The 20096-nt window shown below is 41.2% G+C and overlaps 1 protein-coding gene across 2 annotated transcripts in view; it reads right to left on the bottom strand.

Moving 5' to 3' along the window:
- TMEM245 (transmembrane protein 245) overlaps positions 1-20096 on the bottom strand; it is an 84327-nt gene that overhangs the window by 22036 nt on the left and 42195 nt on the right. For both annotated transcript variants that reach the window (XM_066256576.1, XM_066256577.1), the window contains 6 exons: positions 17232-17314; positions 13439-13529; positions 10154-10252; positions 8691-8822; positions 4021-4143; positions 3748-3893 (listed from right to left, as the gene is read on the bottom strand). In XM_066256576.1, coding sequence (XP_066112673.1) covers positions 3748-3893; positions 4021-4143; positions 8691-8822; positions 10154-10252; positions 13439-13529; positions 17232-17314 — 674 coding nt within the window. The remainder of the gene's footprint in view (positions 1-3747; positions 3894-4020; positions 4144-8690; positions 8823-10153; positions 10253-13438; positions 13530-17231; positions 17315-20096) is intronic.

Genomic DNA, 20096 nt, shown 5'->3' with positions numbered 1-20096 from the left:
ACACACAGGTATGTACAACAGTGGCATCACATTGGATCACCTGGAAACCCTGGCAGCAGGAATATTAGCTCAATATTATTATCTCATTAATACATGGTTTTGTGTTTCTGACAATGTCTAGTCATTATAGACGCTTACTCAAAGGCTAACGAAAAATATTAACAAGGGGTGACTTCAATTATAGATGCAAATAGCAAACATTTGTATCTAAACAAAAGTTCTATTATAAGCCTATAAAATAAATCTAGCAATCTTTAAAGAAACACAGTGAGAAACTAAATACATGACAAAAGTTTTTTAAGGTCATTTTCCTTAGAAACTTGAAGAAGTAAAAGGTTAGGTTTTACTAGATCAATCTTTAATCAAGTAGATTAAACAGGCACTCTATTTACTGAACTAGTTATTATTTAAGAACTTTAGCTATTTTAATGACCCAATTATGCATAAGAGATTCTGTTTCTCCATGCCAATGTTAGGAGAGATATCTCTTCAAATAAGTGAAAATATATTTTCTGACAGCTTTAAACTCTTCCTTATACATTTTTAATTACATTAGAATAAATTTAAATATACATTTGTTACACATTTAAAAACAAATGCTGTTCGTAACCTTAAATCCGTGAGAATTTCTTACCAATAAACATTTAATTTGCTCCAAGTAAAAAATGGAAATACTATTATAATACACTAAATGATCGACACTATTTGATTTTAAACCCAAATACTTTTAATCCTCCCAAATTGGAGGACAGAGGTGGGAAGCACGTTAACTTTCCAGCTGAAAATACAGTACGTACATTCTCCCATCGAACTCATCAGCAGGACTCCCACCCACTGAAAAGCTGTGATCCCACAAGCAAGAGCCATACCCGTGTGCATGCACTCATGTGAAAATATCACACACACTAAATTGCACTGAGGCCGTGAAACATGCAACTTAGTAATGTGCAATATCTCCACCAGAGCAAGCAGAATGGGAGCATCGGGGAGGAGGGCATGATGCAAACATTCGGGACACAACATGCTCTGAGGGGAGGAAATCAGTTTAGGGATGAAGGATGCATGCCACGGACTCAAAAATTCATGAAATGAAAACCTAACCACAAATGCTTTTCATTTAGAATACTTATTCCGAATGGCAAATGACAATTAAGGTTCAAAAACTCAATGAGACAGTGATTATAAAGTAGCCACATATTTCAAAAGGCAAAGCTTGAAGAACAAAGACATTTTCACTGTTTGGTCATGCAGTCAACTCTCAATTTCAATTCCACTTTCAACTTATTAATGGACCATATAAAATGAGTTTAGTGATCAGCTTACCCGCAACATTGATAATGACTAATGATTGATGCCTATAAATTCTGATATCACTGAAAATTTGCAGACTAAACGATACTCTCAGGACACTACAATACTTTCATAATCATTTGTATAATATTTTTCCTCTTAAAATGTTTCTCCATGGAAAAATATATTCCATCTTGAACACAACCCTTCAGAATGACGAGTCTGACAAGAGCCCTTAGAACTAGAACCCACTGCTCTCACATACATGAAAAGATGCTTCAGAGGCATCTATATAAAACCTGTATATATTGTTTTATCTTGAATTTGACCCAGTAAAAAAATAGATCAAAAGCACTTAGACTGTTAAAAATCACCCTGAATTACAACCTTTAATTTATATAACTTGATATAGCTGTGGTCAGAAAAATGGCCCTGGCTATAACAAGTTCTCTAGTCTACACCATTATTTTAAGACCACAAAAATCTATCAGTTTTGAGAATCATTAGGATTATAACTCTGGTACTAAGGACTGTTAACTTTATTTTCCTGCATTAAAAATAAGATGATAAAACGAATGGGTTTTTCCAAGTATACTCTGGAACCAAGACATGGGCTACTGTTAAGAGCAAGTGCATGATTAGTGTCTGCAAACCCAAGATGATAAGGCAAATCTAACTTGTAGAAAGATACTGATTTCCTCCCATCTCTCTCTGAAGGTGACCATATTCTTCTAATCTCAAGTTCCCTCCTGAGACAAACACCTGAATTTTTAGCTATCAGCTTCATGTGTCCTTCTGAAAAGTCTTAACAGAACAAATTTAACTCATGACCTTCTCCCCTAACCACTCCTCCTAGAAGAAGGTATGGTGGTATACCAGAAGGATAACAGGATTTCAATCAGCTAGACCTGGATGCAAACCACAGCTCTGCTTACCAATTCCTAGCAACTAGGACATTAAAGAATTAGTTTAAAACAAAGGTAATTTCAATGTCACCCCAATAAATTCAATAAAAAAGGAAAAACTTATAAAAACAAATAAAAAATAAAACAAAGGATAACTTAGTTTTCATACCAAATATGCCATGAAAAAAAGGTGACTCGACTAACTTTCATAGGATGGTCAGCAAGTGGTTCATGCTAAGAAAACTACAGTACAAGAGAAAATGTAAAAACAGATTTGAAGATAGAAAAGCTGTTGTGAGAATAAGAGTCAGTGCTAATGAAGATTACTTTAGGAAAATAAAATATCTTTTGTGAAGTTCTATATGGACAAAGTAGGTATTTTTTTGTAAAACTTGGATTAAGTCACACTTTACCCAGGCCTTGCTGGTAGGAAGAAGGGAGAAAACCGATCAAAGTTTCCAGAGAGGACATTATTTCAGGAGCATTCATCCTATCTGAATGTAAGAACATTTTCCAAATACCAAAGGGTATTTTCACCAGCTCTTCCATGAATACAGTGAAAAAATAAGCAAAGCTTAGTGAGACAGGATTATCAGGACAAATCAAGATTTCTGTAGAAGACCAGTTCCAACCAATGGTATTTTTTTACAAGTATATGGAAACAGGAATGCCAGAAAAAGAGTCACTATTCAAGAGAAACTTAGAGCCACCTGGCTAACAACTTATGAGAAAAAGGAGCTCTAACAGATAATATAAGAATTTAATAGGAGTAGCTATTCATAAAAAGTAAAAATGTAGTCCAGTGTTAATAAGCCCAGAGCAATGAGAGACAAGGACTTCAAATGAGGGGCTTCAAAAGGCCTCTCCCTACCGGAAATGATGAAGAGAAAATAAGGGGGCAGGAGCCTGTGACCTGGAAAGAGCACACGAGGAAGAAATGTAGAAGCACCATCTCATTCAGAAACTACGCCTACAATTCATGGGTCCCAGAAGACACAATGGAAGTTTCTGGCCAGAACCTGCAATGCACACAGAGCCTCTGATGTAAAGATAATCAAAAACTTTGCATTGCCAGTATCCAACCTTCCCCCACCCACCGAAGGCACAGCTGGCTGAGGGGAGAGGAAGGAGGACACTGGAAGGTCACCAACTCCCTCCCTGAACAAAGCTGGAGTTCCTGAGGAGCTTCCAGAAGGAGGCTTCCGAGAGCAGGAGAGCTGTGTGTGTGTGTGCACGGGAGAGGCGGGGGTCCTGGGCAAGTGACAAGGTGAGTAGGAGCTACAGCAAGAACCTGCGGAGGAAAAGCTGACGGGGACAGGACATTACATTTCTGTCAATCACAGGCTGGAGCAGGATATGGAGACTGTTCGGAATTTTTTCTTATCAACATTTGCACTATTCATATTATCCTCTGAAAAGAAGATAAAAAGTTCTGAAGACACAAGTTCCCTCACCAGTTTAGTGCCGAATGTTACTAGAAAAGACAGAAAACGGGCTTCTGACAGAAAGAAGTTTCCAAAGGAAATCATAATAGCATCAATCTCACCCCTACCTGATAGCTTCTTCCACAGACTGGCCAATAATATTAGAAGAAGGACCTGGCTGAGAGAGTGGTGTCAGGCTGATCACCCACTTCACTGGCTTGTAGTACTCATCGCTGGAACTTAATAGATAAAACAGGGTGGTCAGGAAAATTATCTGCAAAACAAAGGACAGTAGCTCCTAAAAAATCACATTTGCGAACGACAGGAAGGAAACACACGTGGACCCGAGAACACACTTGACTGTGGGAGGAGGTGGGGCCCGTTTTTGTCTACATACGTACGAGCGAGAGCACGAAGTTGAGCAGGGCCGTGCCGCTGTAGAAGAGGATGGTCAGGAGCGTGGTGACGGTGGTGAAGAGCAGGCTCACGTTCCGGCTCATCACAATCCACAGGGACTCCAAGATCTGAGAGCAGAAGCTGAGTATCAGAACTAATCCTCGGGAAAGAAGCTTCTACAGGGAGGTAGTGCGCTTTTAATACAGTACCATACACTGAAAAGACAAGAACTGAGTGTTGTTTTATTTTCTTAATTTGATTGACTGATTGAGAGAGAAATGTTGACTAGTTGTTCCACTTATTTATGCATTCATTGGTTGATTCTTGTATGCGCCCTGATCGGGGATCGACTGGCCAGGTAAGAACTGAGTATTACTTTAAATGCAAAAAAATAATAATAATCATTTAAAAATACAAATATCGATTAGTAAAGAAAATGATTAAGTAAATTATGGTGAAGCTACTCGAAATAATATTAGGCTGCCATTAAAACCATCACTATTATAACATAGGAAAGTATTTTATGATTATAATGCTGACTTTATTTTATTTATTTATTTATTTATTTATTTATTTATTTCCCTGAAGTTGAAAACGGGGAGGCAGTCAGACAGATTCCCGCATGCGCCCAACCGGGATCCACCCAGTATGCCCACCAGGGGGTGATGCTCTGCCCCTCTGGGGTGTCGCTGTCAACCAGAGCCACTCTAGCGCCTGAGGCAGAGGCCATAGAGCCATCCTCAGCACCCAGGGCCAACTTTGCTCCAATGGAGCCTCGGCTGCGGGAGAGGAAGAGAGAGACAGAGAGGAAGGAGAGGGGGAGGGGTGGAGAAGCAGATGGGCGCTTCTCTTGTGTGCCCTGGCCAGGAATCAAACCCGGGACTCCTGCACGCCAGGCCGACGCTCTACCACTGAGCCAACCGGCCAGGGCTTATAATGCTAACTTTTTTTTTTTCCTGAAGCTGGAAATGGGGAGAGACAGTCAGACAGACTCCCGCATGCGCCCGACCGGGATCCACCCAGCACACCCACCAGGGGCGATGCTCTGCCCACCAGGGGGCGATGCTCTGCCCCTCCGGGGCGTCGCCATGTTGCGACCAGAGCCACTCTAGCGCCTGGGGCAGAGGCCAAGGAGCCATCCCCAGCGCCCGGGCCATCTTTGCTCCAATGGAGCCTTGGCTGTGGGAGGGGAAGAGAGAGACAGAGAGGAAGGAGGGGGAGGGGGTGGAGAAGCAAATGGGCGCTTCTCCTATGTGCCCTGGCAGGGAATCGAACCCGGGTTCCCCGCACGCCAGGCCGACGCTCTACTGCTGAGCCAACAGGCCAGGGCCTTATAATGCTAACTTTACAATACAAGATAAGGAGAATTTTATATATATAGCATGATTATAACTATGTAAGAATGGTTTGCATCAGAAAAATATGTACAGGAGAATATGTCAAAAGGCAACCTGTGGTTACCCTCAGCTTGTAGGTCCACAAGTGCAGGTCACAAAAACCTAGCATTTGTCTTATTAGCTTCCTCCCTCCTTGCCACCTTCAACTTAGCTTCATCTACGACTACCAAAGCATCATCACTAAAATCACCATAAAAGAAATGACCAGACAGGGTCAAGGACTGAGCTCTGCAGCTGAAAAAATCACTCCTCACAAAGACGAGGTTCCTTATACTAAAACCTACTGAGTTCTGTTGCTCCATCACCTGCAAACATACTAGAACCAGCTATTAAAATTAAGGTTATTAATATATGTTAAATATAATTAAAGGAAGATGTATATCATCTACAGCACACCTTCATGTTTTCATTTCCTATATCTTCATAAATTTAAATTCCCTGATGATAAGGTCTGTTCTATTCTCCCCAAGTAATGAAAAACATGGAAGCAAAATGATCAGATAAACACTTTCCCTTAGTTTTCAAAGTGCTCCCATAAACCTCACAACACTGCGCGGGAAAAAATGCAGATGATCATCATCTTTATTCTATAACTGAAGCTCCAAGGTTTTTTTTAAAACTTCTCAAGGGCAAGGAGCTAATAAGTGGAACAAGAGCCGGGACCAGAACTCGTAACGTCTTGATTTTATTTTGGTGCCCTTTCCAAAACAGCAGTTCTGTTTTCTGTCAGTTGTTCAAGTTACACCATCTGTGCTATGAAAGGCCTATCCATTCCTTTCCTACCTCAAATGTACCATTTATAAAGGCACATTTTGTTGTCCTCGGCATTTCTTGCAAACCTCAGCTCAGTCTTACTAAGAGAACTTTGTCAGGCTGGGTTCATTTACAAAAACTCCTTACATAAAGTCTTGAAAAATGTTTCACAATGCCTACAAAAATATGCATGATTGACTGTCTGACCCTGTGGGGTACAGGAATGAATGAATAATGGCACTGATTCCAAAAAGCAAACCAACAATGCCCTTACTTGTGACTTTGACAAGCATTCTTTTGGGGGCCTCAATCACTTCGGAATTTTATCAAAAAAAAAAAAAGTTTTGAGCCCTGGCCGGTTGGCTCAGCGGTAGAGCGTCGGCCTAGCGTGCGGAGGACCCGGGTTCGATTCCTGGCCAGGGCACATAGGAGAAGCGCCCGTTTGCTTCTCCACCCCTCCGCCGCGCTTTCCTCTCTGTCTCTCTCTTCCCCTCCCGCAGCCAAGGCTCCATTGGAGCAAAGATGGCCCGGGCGCTGGGCATGGCTCTGTGGCCTCTGCCTCAGGCGCTAGAGTGGCTCTGGTCGCAATATGGCGACGCCCAGGATGGGCAGAGCATCGCCCCCTGGGGGGCAGAGCACCGCCCCTGGTGGGCGCATGCGGGAGTCTGTCTGACTGTCTCTCCGTTTCCAGCTTCAGAAAAGAAAAAAAAAAAATGGAAAAAAAAAAGTTTTGAATAGTTTCTGGGTCACACTGATAGGAAATCACTGTGGTGATTCTTAAGAAATTAGCTGAATTCATTAATTGTAGACTGGTAGTCGCCAAGATCAAGGAACCTTTCTGTGTTCTCAAGGGGATTAGGAAGGAGGGTTTAGAACATAAGAAAGAGCTGCTGGGGGCCCTGGCCGGTTAGCTCAGTGGTAGTGCGTCGGCCTGGCGTGCAGGAGTCCCGGGTTCGATTCCCAGCCAGGGCACACAGGAGAAGCGCCCATTTGCTTCTCCACCCCTCCCCCTCTCCTTCCTCTCTGTCTCTCTCTTCCCCTCCCACAGCCGAGGCTCCATTGGAGCAAAGTTGGCCGGGGCGCTGAGGATGGCTCTGTGGCCTCTGCCTCAGGCGCTAGGATGGCTCTGGATGCAACAGAGCGACGCCCCAGAGGGGCAGAGCATCGCCCCCTGGTGGACATTATGGGTGGATCTCGGTGGGGCGCTGCTGGGCATTACAAGCATGATGGCGGAAACAGATTTCATTTCAAACTGTTACAGCTCTATTAGGTGATTGACAGGAAGGGAGAGTGTGAGTCAGGAACGGGGGTAGGAACCGAAGGACTTATAAGAGAACCCCGAAGGAAGTCCAGGAGGGCACTGAGGGACTTGTAAGAAAGTCGCATCTTTACCTTCATCTTCCATATTAGAAAGCCAAAAGAGAACGTCTAAAATTGCAAAACCAAGAAAGAGCAGCATAAACATTATTTTAGAAATTTAGAAGTGAAAAACCCAGAAAAAGCTAAACCGAGGGTGGGGGTGGGTAAACACACAATACAATATATAGATGATGTATTACAGAATTGTGCACCTGAAACCTATACAATTTTATCAACCACTGTCAGCCTCATAAATTAATCAAGTTAAAAAATAAGATAAAATAAACTGGCAGCTGTTTCTGTAGAATGAGACTCAAGAGGAGTTTTAAAGCAGTGGTTTTCACCCTTTTTACACTTGAGGACCAGTGATCTAAGACAACCTCAACAGTATTTTCATCCATGATATGGCTGATAAGGGAGCAATCATCCAGAGCACAAGCGAATTCATCTAAGATCACTGACTCTAAAATCTTCATAAACATTAAGGTGGTTAACTTTGTCACAGGCCTGCGGTTAAAAAATACTGTCTTAAAGAATTTTTGACTTTTCAGCTCTGGTCATCTATTATTTTGATAAAAATTAAACTTAAAACATCTATCATTGCAAACCTCAACTTTTGTTAACTTGATGAAACGTCCCAAGTTTATTCTAGTAATGTTCTTCTCATCTCTGTGAGAAGCCACGGGCTGAGACACCCCACGAAGTACACTGCTGATAAAGGGCGGACATTAAAACTTAGCAGCACTGCTAGCTGTTCTTTGCCACCTTCTACCCTTTGTAAAAAAAAAATGCAGAGGTAGATGGTATATGGGGTCGAAAACCAAATTTCCATCTGCCAAAGGGTTCCGCCCACCAGAGAGACAACTCCCTCTCGAGTGGTCCAGCTAAGGACACTGTGGTCAGCCTCTGGGGATGAGGCTGCCTACCTCAGAGCTGACAGCCACAGCTCCGTGCACATGCCTCCTGAGCAGCATCTCTTGGTTCTCAGGTCTATGGTTTTTGGACATCTTTCTAAATAGTGTATTTAGGATTTTCAAAACTGCACATGTGGCATTAAAAACAGGGTGCACTATAAAGGCCTATAAGAGTATAAAGAACACTGGAAATCAGTGTTTCTGTTTTGACAAATAAGTGCAGTTCAACTATATATAAATACTATTTCTTACAGAAAGAAATGTCTCGATGTTCTCGTGAACAAAGGATGCGATATCCTGCCAGTCCAGTATGTCTCCCAGCCAACTGTTCTGACGATTTATGTGCATCTTGTGTCCTTTGTGCCTTCCAGAATGTGTTACGTTCTACGGAATAAAACAATACAGATGTGAAATCTCCCTCTTAACCTAAAACCCAGAAAGTATAAACAACCTATTTTGTTTTAGGTCCACCTGAGCACTTCGGTAAATACACAGAGGTGGAAAACTTTGCATTGAGAAATCAATTACAACCTCCATCTAAAGACCTAAAAGATACTATTTTTTCCATGTACATGCTAGTTACCAAGTCTAAGCAAGTCTCAGCCTCACTCAAGTGCTTTCCCCTAAGTACCCTTGTGAACCCCCTTCATTCCTCAGTGCAGTCAACTGTACACAAACACAGCATTTCCTTTCATCCCCCCCCCCCCCCCGCCTTCTTAGTCCCTCTACTTTTCCTCGGTCTCTCACTTTTGCTTTTTATCCTCCTTTCCTCACCACCCTTATTAACCTTTCATACAAGATAAAGGGAGTGGTGGGGTGGGGAGGAGTATGAAAAAGCTCACCTAAAACTAATACAGTGTTATGTGTCAATTCTATCTCAATCAAACGGGGAAAAACATGAACAAGAACCAAGGGGTGTCTAACTTGTCTACCTGGAAGAGAATTACATTGACAGGAATGCAGGAATGACTAGGTTTGAAGGAGAGATGAATAAAACAATTTCACCTGTTTATTTTTGGTTATTTAATGTGGTCATTAGAAAAAATAACATTAGATGGCTTCCACTACATTTCTACTGCACAAAGCTAGTCCAAACGGCGAGACGCTGCTGTGGAGAGTGAGCAGAAGATGGAATACTGATATAACAGAGCAGGGGTAGTCACCCTTTTTATACCTACCGCCCATTTTTGTATCTCTGTTAGTAGTAAAATTTTCTAATCGCCCACAGGTTCCACAGTAATGGTGATTTATAAAGTAGGGAAGTAACTTTACTTTATAAAATTTATAAAGCAGAGTTACAGCAAGTTAAAGCATATAATAATATAATAATTACTTACCAAGTATATACTTTATGTCAGATTTTCGCTAAGTTTGGCAGAATAAATCTTTGTAAAACAACTTACTATAGTTAAATCTATCTTTTTATTTATACTTTGGTTGCTCCACTACCGCCCACCATGAAAGCTGGAACACCCACTAGTGGGCGGTAGGGACCAGGTTGACCAGCACTGCACCAGAGAGACTGGTGGATTCTGCCATGGAGATTAACCATCAACTCACTCTGATTTATAGTGACCTAAGGTTTAAGACCTTGCAGCTTAAAAATCTCAGTGAATGAAATCTCAGTATTAACACAATCCTATCTGGTCACTGGGTCTATACAGTAAAAGGATTTTATTAGTTTACAACTGAAATCCTTAGCTAAAATAACTTACCTTTACAAACCAAGAATGATACAGTCTGTCCCAAAGTTCTAGTACTTGCTTTTCAATCAAAGCCGTATTGTTCACCTTATCACCGAGAATTTTATGAAGCTAGAAGACAGACAGATATGATCTGGTTTAATATTCCAGGCAATAATCCAGCACAATGAATACAGGCTGGGTCATTACATTTGTTCCAAATCAAACTGAAATGTCCCAGACTGTTTAATTGCCTCTAGCCACATTATGTTCTTTTCATAAACTTTGCTCTGCAATACTCCCAGAAATCTCCTCTCTCTCGTCTTTTGCTCCTTTGTTCTTTCTTCTATCCTTCAGTCTCAAGCAGAGCTACTTTGGGCTATAAAAGAATGGCTCAAATAAAGCCATGTTTATGGACTTCTCCGATCATATCTTCCCAGATAAAACCTTTCCAATGTGACCCCAGTGCCCACTCGTTACATAGAAGTCTCATATTACATTTATCACTATTATTAAGAATTGCCACAGATCTTAAGAGATATTTTAGAAACTTAGTTATAAACACAGATATTTCCCTTAGTTTGCAGAGAGATATCAGGTCTCAGAGTTATGACTGATCAGAATGGCTGCAGGATCTATGGGCATCAAGTATACTTCAGGTAACTTAGAGAAAGGCTATTCATTATAGTATCTTCTCCCACATTTTATGTGTCATTAAAACTCTACGGTAATATTAAAGGCACTTTAAAAAAAAGATTTTATTTATTCATTTTAGAGAGGAGAGAGAAAGAGAAAGAGAGAAAGAGAGAGAGAGAGAGAGAGAGAGAGAGAGAGAAGGGGGAGGGGCAGGAACCATCAACTCCCATATGTGCCTGACCAGGCAGGCCCAGGGTTTCAAACCAGCAACCTCAGCATTCCAGGTCGACGCTTTATCCACTGCGCCACCACACATCAGGCTAAACGCACTTTTTAAAGGGCAAACACTGATCTATAGTCCTACTTTCCTTAATAAAACTGGCCTCTTCATTTCCTTTGCAACTTTCTGCCTGTCTGCATAGACATAATTTAGACTTCTGTGTTTTCTTTTACATCATAAACATTTCATATTTAGCCTTCATCACTAATCTTCACCTTTACTTGTAATGGGGGTTTCATATTAGTTCATTAAGTTTTGGTGTTTTCATTTAATCATTACCAAATCATAGGATATATAAATAGTTCGCAATTTTATTTTTTAAGTGAGAGGAGGGGAGATAGACAGATTCCAGCATGTGCCCCCTGACCAGGATCTACCCAGTAACCCCCATCTGGGGCCAATGCTCCAATCAACAGAGCTCGCCTCAGCACCCAGGGCAGACATTCAAACCAATCAAGCCACTGGCTGCAACAGAGGAAGAGAGAGAGAAAGGGGAGAGGAAAGGGAAGAGAAGCAGATAGTTGCTTCTCATGTGTGCCCTGACTGAGAATCAAATCTGAGATATCAGTACACAGGGCCAAAGCTCTATCCACTGAGCGATCCAGTCAGGACCCTGTGATAGTTCTGAGATTTATGTCCATATATTTATCTTTCACTTTTCTTTCTTTTTTTTAATTCAGTGAAAAGAGGGGAGGCAGAGACAGACTTCTGTATGCACCCTGATTGGGATCTACCCAGTAAGCCCACTAGGGGGCAATGCTCTGCTCATCTGGGGTGTTGCTGTGTTGCTCAGCAACCAAGCTCTTCTTAGCACCTGAGGCAGAGGCCATAGAGCCATCCTCAGCTCTCATCCTCATCCAACTCACTCCAAGTTGAGCCATGGCTGCAGGAGGGTAAGAGAGAGAGAGAGAGGGATATATAGAGAGAAGCCAGAGGGAGAGGGGTGGAGAAGCACATGGGTACTTCTCCTATGTGCTCTGACCTGGAATTGAACCTGAGGCATCCACACACCAGGTTGATGCTCTACCACTGAGCCAATCCACTAGGGCCTCACTTTTCAATAAATATACTTAAAAAACTTACACGTTACACTTGATTATATTATGTTATAGCCCCAGGAAAATCAATAATACACATCTTTCTCTTAACTTGATCACAATTCCATCCTTGGGTCAGTAGATTACTATACACAATGTGTACAATTTTCAGGATACCTTTTTTTTTTCAAGATATCTTTTTACCCCAAGACTTTGTTTTGACCTTTGAACACAGATTCACACACTAATCCTTTTTCTGGACACATGTCTCACTCCAACCAATTTTGTCAGTCCCTAAATGGTCCTAATTACTTAAATATATTTATTCTTTTTTTTTTTTTTAGAGAGGAGAGAGAGAGGGAGAGAGAGAAACAGAAAGAGAGAAGGGGGGGAGGAGCTGGAAGCATCAACTCCCATATGTGCCTTGACCAGGCAAGCCCAGGGTTTCGAACCGGCGACCTCAGCATTTTCAGGTCGACGCTTTATCCACTGCGCCACCACAGGTCAGGCTACTTAAATATATTAAAACTCCAAATCGCCTTCATTCCCATATGCTATACGAGAGGGGACAAAAAGAATATCCCCAATCCGTATCATGGAATCTGATCTGTAACTGCAACAACGGTATCTGTTCCTCTGTCATTGCCCTACCTACTCAAAGCCTGAGTCAAGCTCTTCTCAAGCACATTTCTTGCTTCTACACTTTGGGTCACTCTTCTTAAAATACACTCTTCCTTCTCTTTATTCATCTACAACCTGTCATTCCTTCAAGGTTCATTTCGACTGCCACATGAAAGCACTGAGCTCAGCTCCAGGCACACACTCCTAGCATACCACTAGGAAGAGCAAGGGATTTGGAGTCAGGCTTCGGTTAGAAACCAAGCCCTGCAATTTACTACCTGAGCCCTGGGAATTGACCAAGCCCAACTGAGTTTGCTTCTTTGTCTGTAGGTAGGCAAAATAATTCAGGCTTCTGACAGCTTTCTTGGAAAGAATGAAATGAATCGGACACTGCAAAGCACAGTTATCAGCAGGTAATAGAATTTAACATGCCCTAATATTTCTTACCCCCCACAAAACCTTATTTGACCACCAAGCTTAGTGATCATTCCTTCCTAATGCACAAATAATGAATCAGATCTATCTTGAACAAGAAGCAAATGGCCAACTTCTAGTACTATTCAGTATGATCATCCAGAAAGGTTTAATTTCATTGTATGTTGCTTGTCAACTTGTAGATGTAAGCCTATTTCAAAATGGAAATTATTCTGAACATAACTTCCATTTATGCTTTAGCAAAGCATGAAATCACTACCAAGAAAGACCTTACAAAGAGAAAGGCACAAAGAGAAGTATTTCCCTTACCTTGTGGGTTATCCATTCTCGTCCATACTGATAAACATTGTTAGCCGCAGAATTGAGGGCTCTTTGGACTACCTGAGCCTCAGGAAGCCAACTAATTTAAAATAAAGAAAGAAAAAAAATGAAAAACTAGCACAGTTTTACTGTATTGCACCAATAACTTTTTAAACTCAATGTATTTAAACAATTAGTAACTGACAAACTGTTGATCAGTCATTGATACAGAGATACAAATGAATACACACAGGAGTCCTTGACTTTTAGGCCTAACTGGCCAAATTCTAATATTCAGGACATCTTTTCAAGCTTGCCTTGTCTTTCAGAGCCACTTCCCTCACAACTTCTCTGTCATGCTGCTCTGCTGGGTTTCTCTGTCCCTCAAGTCCTGGGTCATCAAACAGCACCAGAGGAAGTGGTTCTGGGACACTGGTCAGCATCTGGGACACACAATGCTAGTTTTGAAACTGCGGTCCATCAGAACCACTGAAACACCTGGCCCAAACCCAGGCCTACTGAAAAAAGAAACTGAGGCTAGAGCCCAGCGACCTGTTCCTTAACAAGCCCTGAAGTCATCCTGGAGCACACTAACATTCAAGAACCACTGATCTAAGGAAGGATATACAACAATTAAGAAGGTGAATCACTGTTTTCAATTTTCTGTTCACTAAAGATCTTTTCAGGTGTGAAGCACTCCTGAGCAGAGTCCCATCTGTACTAAGACCTGCAGTCTATGAACATTACTCCTTGTGCAGCAGCGACAGGTGGCCTCCCCATATTCCTGTCAACCAAACAGGCATGTGCCTTCATCAATAATACATGGCACATGCCTAATGTTTTCCAAAGGAGGTATTTTCACATTTTCTCTTTTTTTTAAATAAATGTTTTCTTAAATTGATTTTAGAGAGAAACATTGATTTGTTGTTCAACTTTTCTATGTATTCACTGGTTGATTCTTATGTATGTCCTGACTAGGGATCAAACCCACAGCCTTGGCCTATGGGGATGATGCTCTAACCCAGTGGTCCCCAACTCCTGGGCCGTGGACCGATACCAGTCCATGGGCCATTTGGTACCAGTCCGCAGAGAAAGAATAAATAACTTATATTATTTCCATTTTATTTATATTTAAGTCTTGAATGATGTCTTATTTTCAAAAAATGATCAGGCCCTGGCCTGTTGGCTCAGCAGTAGAGCGTCGGCCTGGCGTGCAGGAGTCCCGGGTTCGATTCCCGGCCAGGGCACACAGGAGAGGCGCCCATCTGCTTCTCCACCCCTCCCCCTCTCCTTCCTCTCTGTCTCTCTCTTCCCCTCCCGCAGCCGAGGCTCCACTGGAGCAAAGATGGCCCGGGCACTGGGGATGGCTCTGTGGCCTCTGCCTCAGGCACTAGAATGGCTCTGGATGCAACAGAGCGACGCCCCAGAGGGGCAGAACATTGCCCCCTGGTGGGCATGCCAGGTGGATCCCGGTCGGGCGCATGCAGGAGTCTGTCTGACTGCCTCCCAGTTTCCAGCTTCGGAAAAATGAAAAAAAGCCCTGGCCGGTTGGCTCAGCGGTAGAGCGTCGGCCTAGCGTGCATAGGACCCGGGTTCGATTCCGGCCAGGGCACACAGGAGAAGCGCCCATTTGCTTCTCCACCCCTCCGCCGCGCTTTCCTCTCTGTCTCTCTCTTCCCCTCCCGCAGCCAAGGCTCCATTGGAGCAAAGATGGCCCGGGCGCTGGGGATGGCTCTGTGGCCTCTGCCTCAGGCGCTAGAGTGGCTCTGGTCGCAACATGGCGACCCCCAGGATGGGCAGAGCATCGCCCCCTGGTGGGCAGAGCTTCGCCCCATGGTGGGCGTGCCGGGTGGATCCCGGTCGGGCGCATGCGGGAGTCTGTCTGACTGTCTCTCCCTGTTTCCAGCTTCAGAAAAATGCAAAAAAAAAAAAAGAAAAAAAAAAGAAAAATGCAAAAAAAAATGAAATGACCAGATTCCCTCTGTTACATCTGTCTAAGACTCACTCTTGACGCTTGTCTCGGTCACGTGATACATTTATCCATCCCACCCTAAAGGCTGGTCCGTGAAAATATTTTCTGACATTAAACTGGTCCGTGGCCCAAAAAAGGTTGGGGACTACTGCTCTAACCAATGGAGTTACCCAATCAGGGCCTTGCCATATATTCTTAATTGTCCCTCACAATGTTGTAGAGATATTGACAACTCACAAATTGGTTCAAATATTTAATATTAAACAGTTCATCATACCCTCCACATAAACAAAATATTTGTGAAGCTTTTTGCAAATTCTAAGTCAGTTCAAGTATTTTTAAGCAAGTAAAACAAAACTTCAGAGACACATAAATATAATAATCTTACAGTATAAAGATATGAACAGGAAATCTGGATCATAGAGATGTGATCTGGGAGAAATTAATTTAAGTATCTTTTAAATTACTCTAGTGTTTATAGATTCGTGGTTTGAAGGGACTGCTAAATATTTTCAATTATATGGTACTACATTTCTATGGGGAAAATTATATCCTGTAGTGATATTCAGAAGTGAGAGGATTTGCAGAAGCACTTGAATAAATCCTTCATGACTAATATTAGGCTTGGGGAAAGTCTTGCTAGCTTCCGTGAAAACACTTCACCAACATACTCATATAGGTGTCTTAACAGCAACAGACAAGAGGAGCTGTTGTGAGGCCAAGTCAAAGGACTTAGTTTACTCTAGACCTTATAGCAACTGTCTTCCAGGAGACATGGGCCATATCGGAAAAATATATTTCATTTTTTAAAAAGATTTGATTTATTGATTTTATGGGCTGGGGGCAGCAAGAAGTATCAACTCATAGTTGCTTCACTTTAGTTGTTCATTGATTGTCATATGTGCCTCGACTGTGCAAGCCCAGGGTTTCAAACTGGCAACCTCAGTGTTTCAGGTTGATGCTTTATCCACTGCATCACCACAGGCCAGGCTCATTGATTCTTCTTTTTTTAAAAAAAACTTTATTATTTATTTTAGAGAGAAGAGAGAGAAATGGGGAGGATCAGGAAGCATCAACTCCCATATGTGCCTTCGCCAGGCAAGCCCAGGGTTTTGAACTGGCAACCTCAGTGTTCTAGCTTGACGCTTTATCCACTGCACCACCACAGGTCAGGCCAGCTCATTGATTCTTAACTGCATCTCCTCCACTAGGAACAGCCACAGAATTTCTCACAAGGTCAACTGCCTTCTGTAAGTATAGGAATCTACTAAAATATTGAGATTTGCAAGAAACCATTACTATTATTTGATATTCATCCTCACCAATTTACTCCTAAAGAATTAGACCCTTTCATGAATCTCCAAAGTCTAAACAGTTTTTCAAAATCCACCTACATGGAATGACACTTGATCAGAACACTGGGTGTGAGTGCTGACTCTGCCACTGGTAGGTTACTATTTCAAGTTCCTTAATCTTTGATCCTTCCTGTTTCCTCAGCTGTGAAATGGGGATAATCTCTTCAACTTATGGCACAGTCGCTGCTGTGAGGAAGACAGGTCACAATGTAGGTGAAAGAACTTTGTAAATTATAAACATGCTATAAACTGTAAATTTCAGTTCAAATAAGGTATCATTTACTATAAACTTTCCAGAATCTTAAGCACTTCCCTACCACCCTCTCCCATAAAATTCATACGCAAAAATGACAACATTCATCAAAGCTTTAGCAAACTCTATCTATCTCCTTCAAGGCAGTGGCATCAATGAAGACCACTACATTCAAACAGATACTGAACCCTTATTCTTGTTAGTATAAAACATTATTCTTACTTTGCCCACTCGGGGTGATTTGCTAGAGTTTCATTAATCAAACTGCTTGTGACTTCAATCATGTGTACACTCTCTTGATGTACCTGTATTACAGATAAGGAGAGAAAAGAATCTCAATAAAAAAATAAACCCAATTTAACATTTATTTTTCTCCAACTATTACTGGAACAATATTTTAGAGTCACATAATTATACCTTATTTGCAATCAAGTTAGAGACCTACACTGAACAGCTGCTATACATAATACTCTATGACACACACTATGAGAAATAAAGATATACATAATAGCTCCCTGCCTTCAAGAAGCTCAACAACTATAAATATACACAAGTATATATATACACAAATAAAAATATATTTAGCTCACATGTGTGTATAGCATAAGTATATATACATATATACATGTATGTATATATCATAAATAGTACCAACACTATAAGACGTTAAAGAATTATAATGCAATGCAAGATAACACAGGCAAATATAAGCAACTGAGTACGGTTTCTGAGTAAAAAAAAAAAAAAAAAGCCAACTGAAAATGTTCTAAAAAAGGGACAAGCAAGGGAACAGGCTCTACATGATTTTACTTTGTTTAAATTCAATACGCATATTGAACATATGCTTTATCCTGGTGAGGATCCCACATTTACTTGAAAGGAACATGAATCTGCTGCTGTCAGTTGGGTCAAATTTACTGTCAGTGTTTCTCAAGGCTTACTAATTTCCTACCGACTTATTCTCCTAATTATTGCAAGGAGTATTATTTAATCCCCAACTATAATCTTTGTCTATTTCACCTTCTAATTATGAATATTTTACTTCATGTATTTTAGAGCTCTAGTGTTAGAATATACACACATTCATAATTGTATCTTTTATCATTATGTAAAGTTCTTATTTTGTCTCTAGTAATATTTGTTTTAATTATGTTGTCTGACATTAATATATATAATCACTTCACATCTCTTATGTTTATCGTTGGCATCGTATCTGTTTTTTATCCTTTTACAATCAAATCTTTAAATGTCTTTGTATTTAGCCCTGGCCGGTTGGCTCAGGGGTAGAGCACTGACCCAGCATGTGGATGTCCCAGGTTCAATTTCAATGACTGGTCAGGACACACAGGAGAGGCAATCATCTGCTTCTCCACCCCTCCCCCTTCTTTCTCTCTCTCTCTCTCTCTCTCTCTCTCTTCCTGCAGCCATGGCTCAACTGGTTTGAGCACGTCAGCCCTGGGAACTGAGGATGGCTCCATGGAACCTCCACCTCAGGTGCTAAAAATAACTCAGTTGCAAGCATGGCCCCAGGTGGGTAGTACATCAGCCCCAGATAAAAAATGCCGGGTAGATCCGGGTCCGGGCGTCTGTCTGTCTCCTCTTCTCTCACTTGGAAAAGAATGAATGAATGAATGAATGATGAATGAATGAATGAATGTCTTTAAAGTATATTTCTTATACATAGTATTTAGTTTGAATCTGCTTTTGATATCCAGTCTGAAAATCTTGACATTTTGATTGTTCAGTTGCCTCACGTTATAAGCACTGATCTGACTGGATTTAGGTCTGCCAGTTTGCTGTTGGCTTTCTATCTGTCTCATCTCTATTGCAGTTCTTCAACCCTTCTTTTGTGCTAAGCAATTATTCCATTGTGTACCATGTTAGTGCCCCTAAAATTTGTAGTGGTTGAGATTTATCTTAAACTTATCACACCTTTAATTTATACAATCTACTTTAAGCTATATTGACTTACTTTCCAGTAAAGTATAGGAACTTCATACGACTGTAGTTCCATTTCCATTTTCTCTCTGTGCTATAGTTATAAATTTATGTATTTTTTTCTATGTATATTATAAACTCAACAATACAATGCTATAATTTCCTTTAAATAGTCATATGTTGTTTAAATAAATTTAAAGAGAGAAAAAAGTATGACTGTTATATATAGCCACATCTTCATAAAATGCTCATTTCTCCCTTTGGACACAAGTTATTTTTGGAGTCATTTCTCTACGGTGTGAAGGAACTCCTTTAGCATTCCTTATAGTACAGGTCTGCTATTAAATTCTCTGTTTTAGTTTATCTAGAGAATATTTTTATTTTGCTTTAACTTTTAAAGAACAGTTTCACTGAATATAAAACTCTTGCTTGACCAATCCCCCCCTCCAAGACTTTGAATATATCATTTCAATGTCTTTTGGTATCTCCTGTTTAGTATGAGAATTAAGTCATTAACTGTTTTTGTTGTTTCCCTACATGTAATGTGGAATTCTCTTGCTTCCTTCAAGATTTTCTCTTTGTCTTTGTATTTGAGCAGTTTTACTATGATTGTGTCTAAGTGTGATTTTGTGTTTTTGTATATTTACTCAAGGTTTGTTGAGCTTCTCGAATCATGAATGTTTCTCAATCAAAATTGGGCAGTTCCAACCATTATTTCTTCAAATATTTTTTATTTTGGTATTGGCAGACATAGGCTCAGACACTGCACATAAGAAAGCTTCCTCCCCTGCAATCTGAGATGTGTGAAAGCTGAGAAATGCAATCAAAGGCACAAATTTGCACATCTCCCCAGACTTTCAACATTTACAGGGCTCCTTGGGGTCTCCCATACACATGCATAGTTTAGCAATCAGTCTAAGATGTGCAGTTGATTAATTTTAGCCCCTCTATGGCTTTCTTGCTTCCACACTGCCCCCTTTTAACTTGCAATGTCTGTTACTTCCTATGGGAAAAGCTGCAATTTTTGCCGTCTAAGTGAGGCAGGATGATATTAATGCAAGCAAGAAAGCCACAAACAGCCCTGGCCAGTGGCTCAGTGGATAGTGTCAGCCCGGCATACAGACATCCAGGTTCAATTCCTGATCAGGG

This window comes from Saccopteryx bilineata, chromosome 2, assembly GCF_036850765.1.
Source record: "Saccopteryx bilineata isolate mSacBil1 chromosome 2, mSacBil1_pri_phased_curated, whole genome shotgun sequence".
Taxonomy (NCBI): Eukaryota; Metazoa; Chordata; class Mammalia; order Chiroptera; family Emballonuridae; genus Saccopteryx; species Saccopteryx bilineata.
Note: the sequence above shows the minus strand (reverse complement) of the source record. Positions and strands in the feature narration are given on the sequence as shown.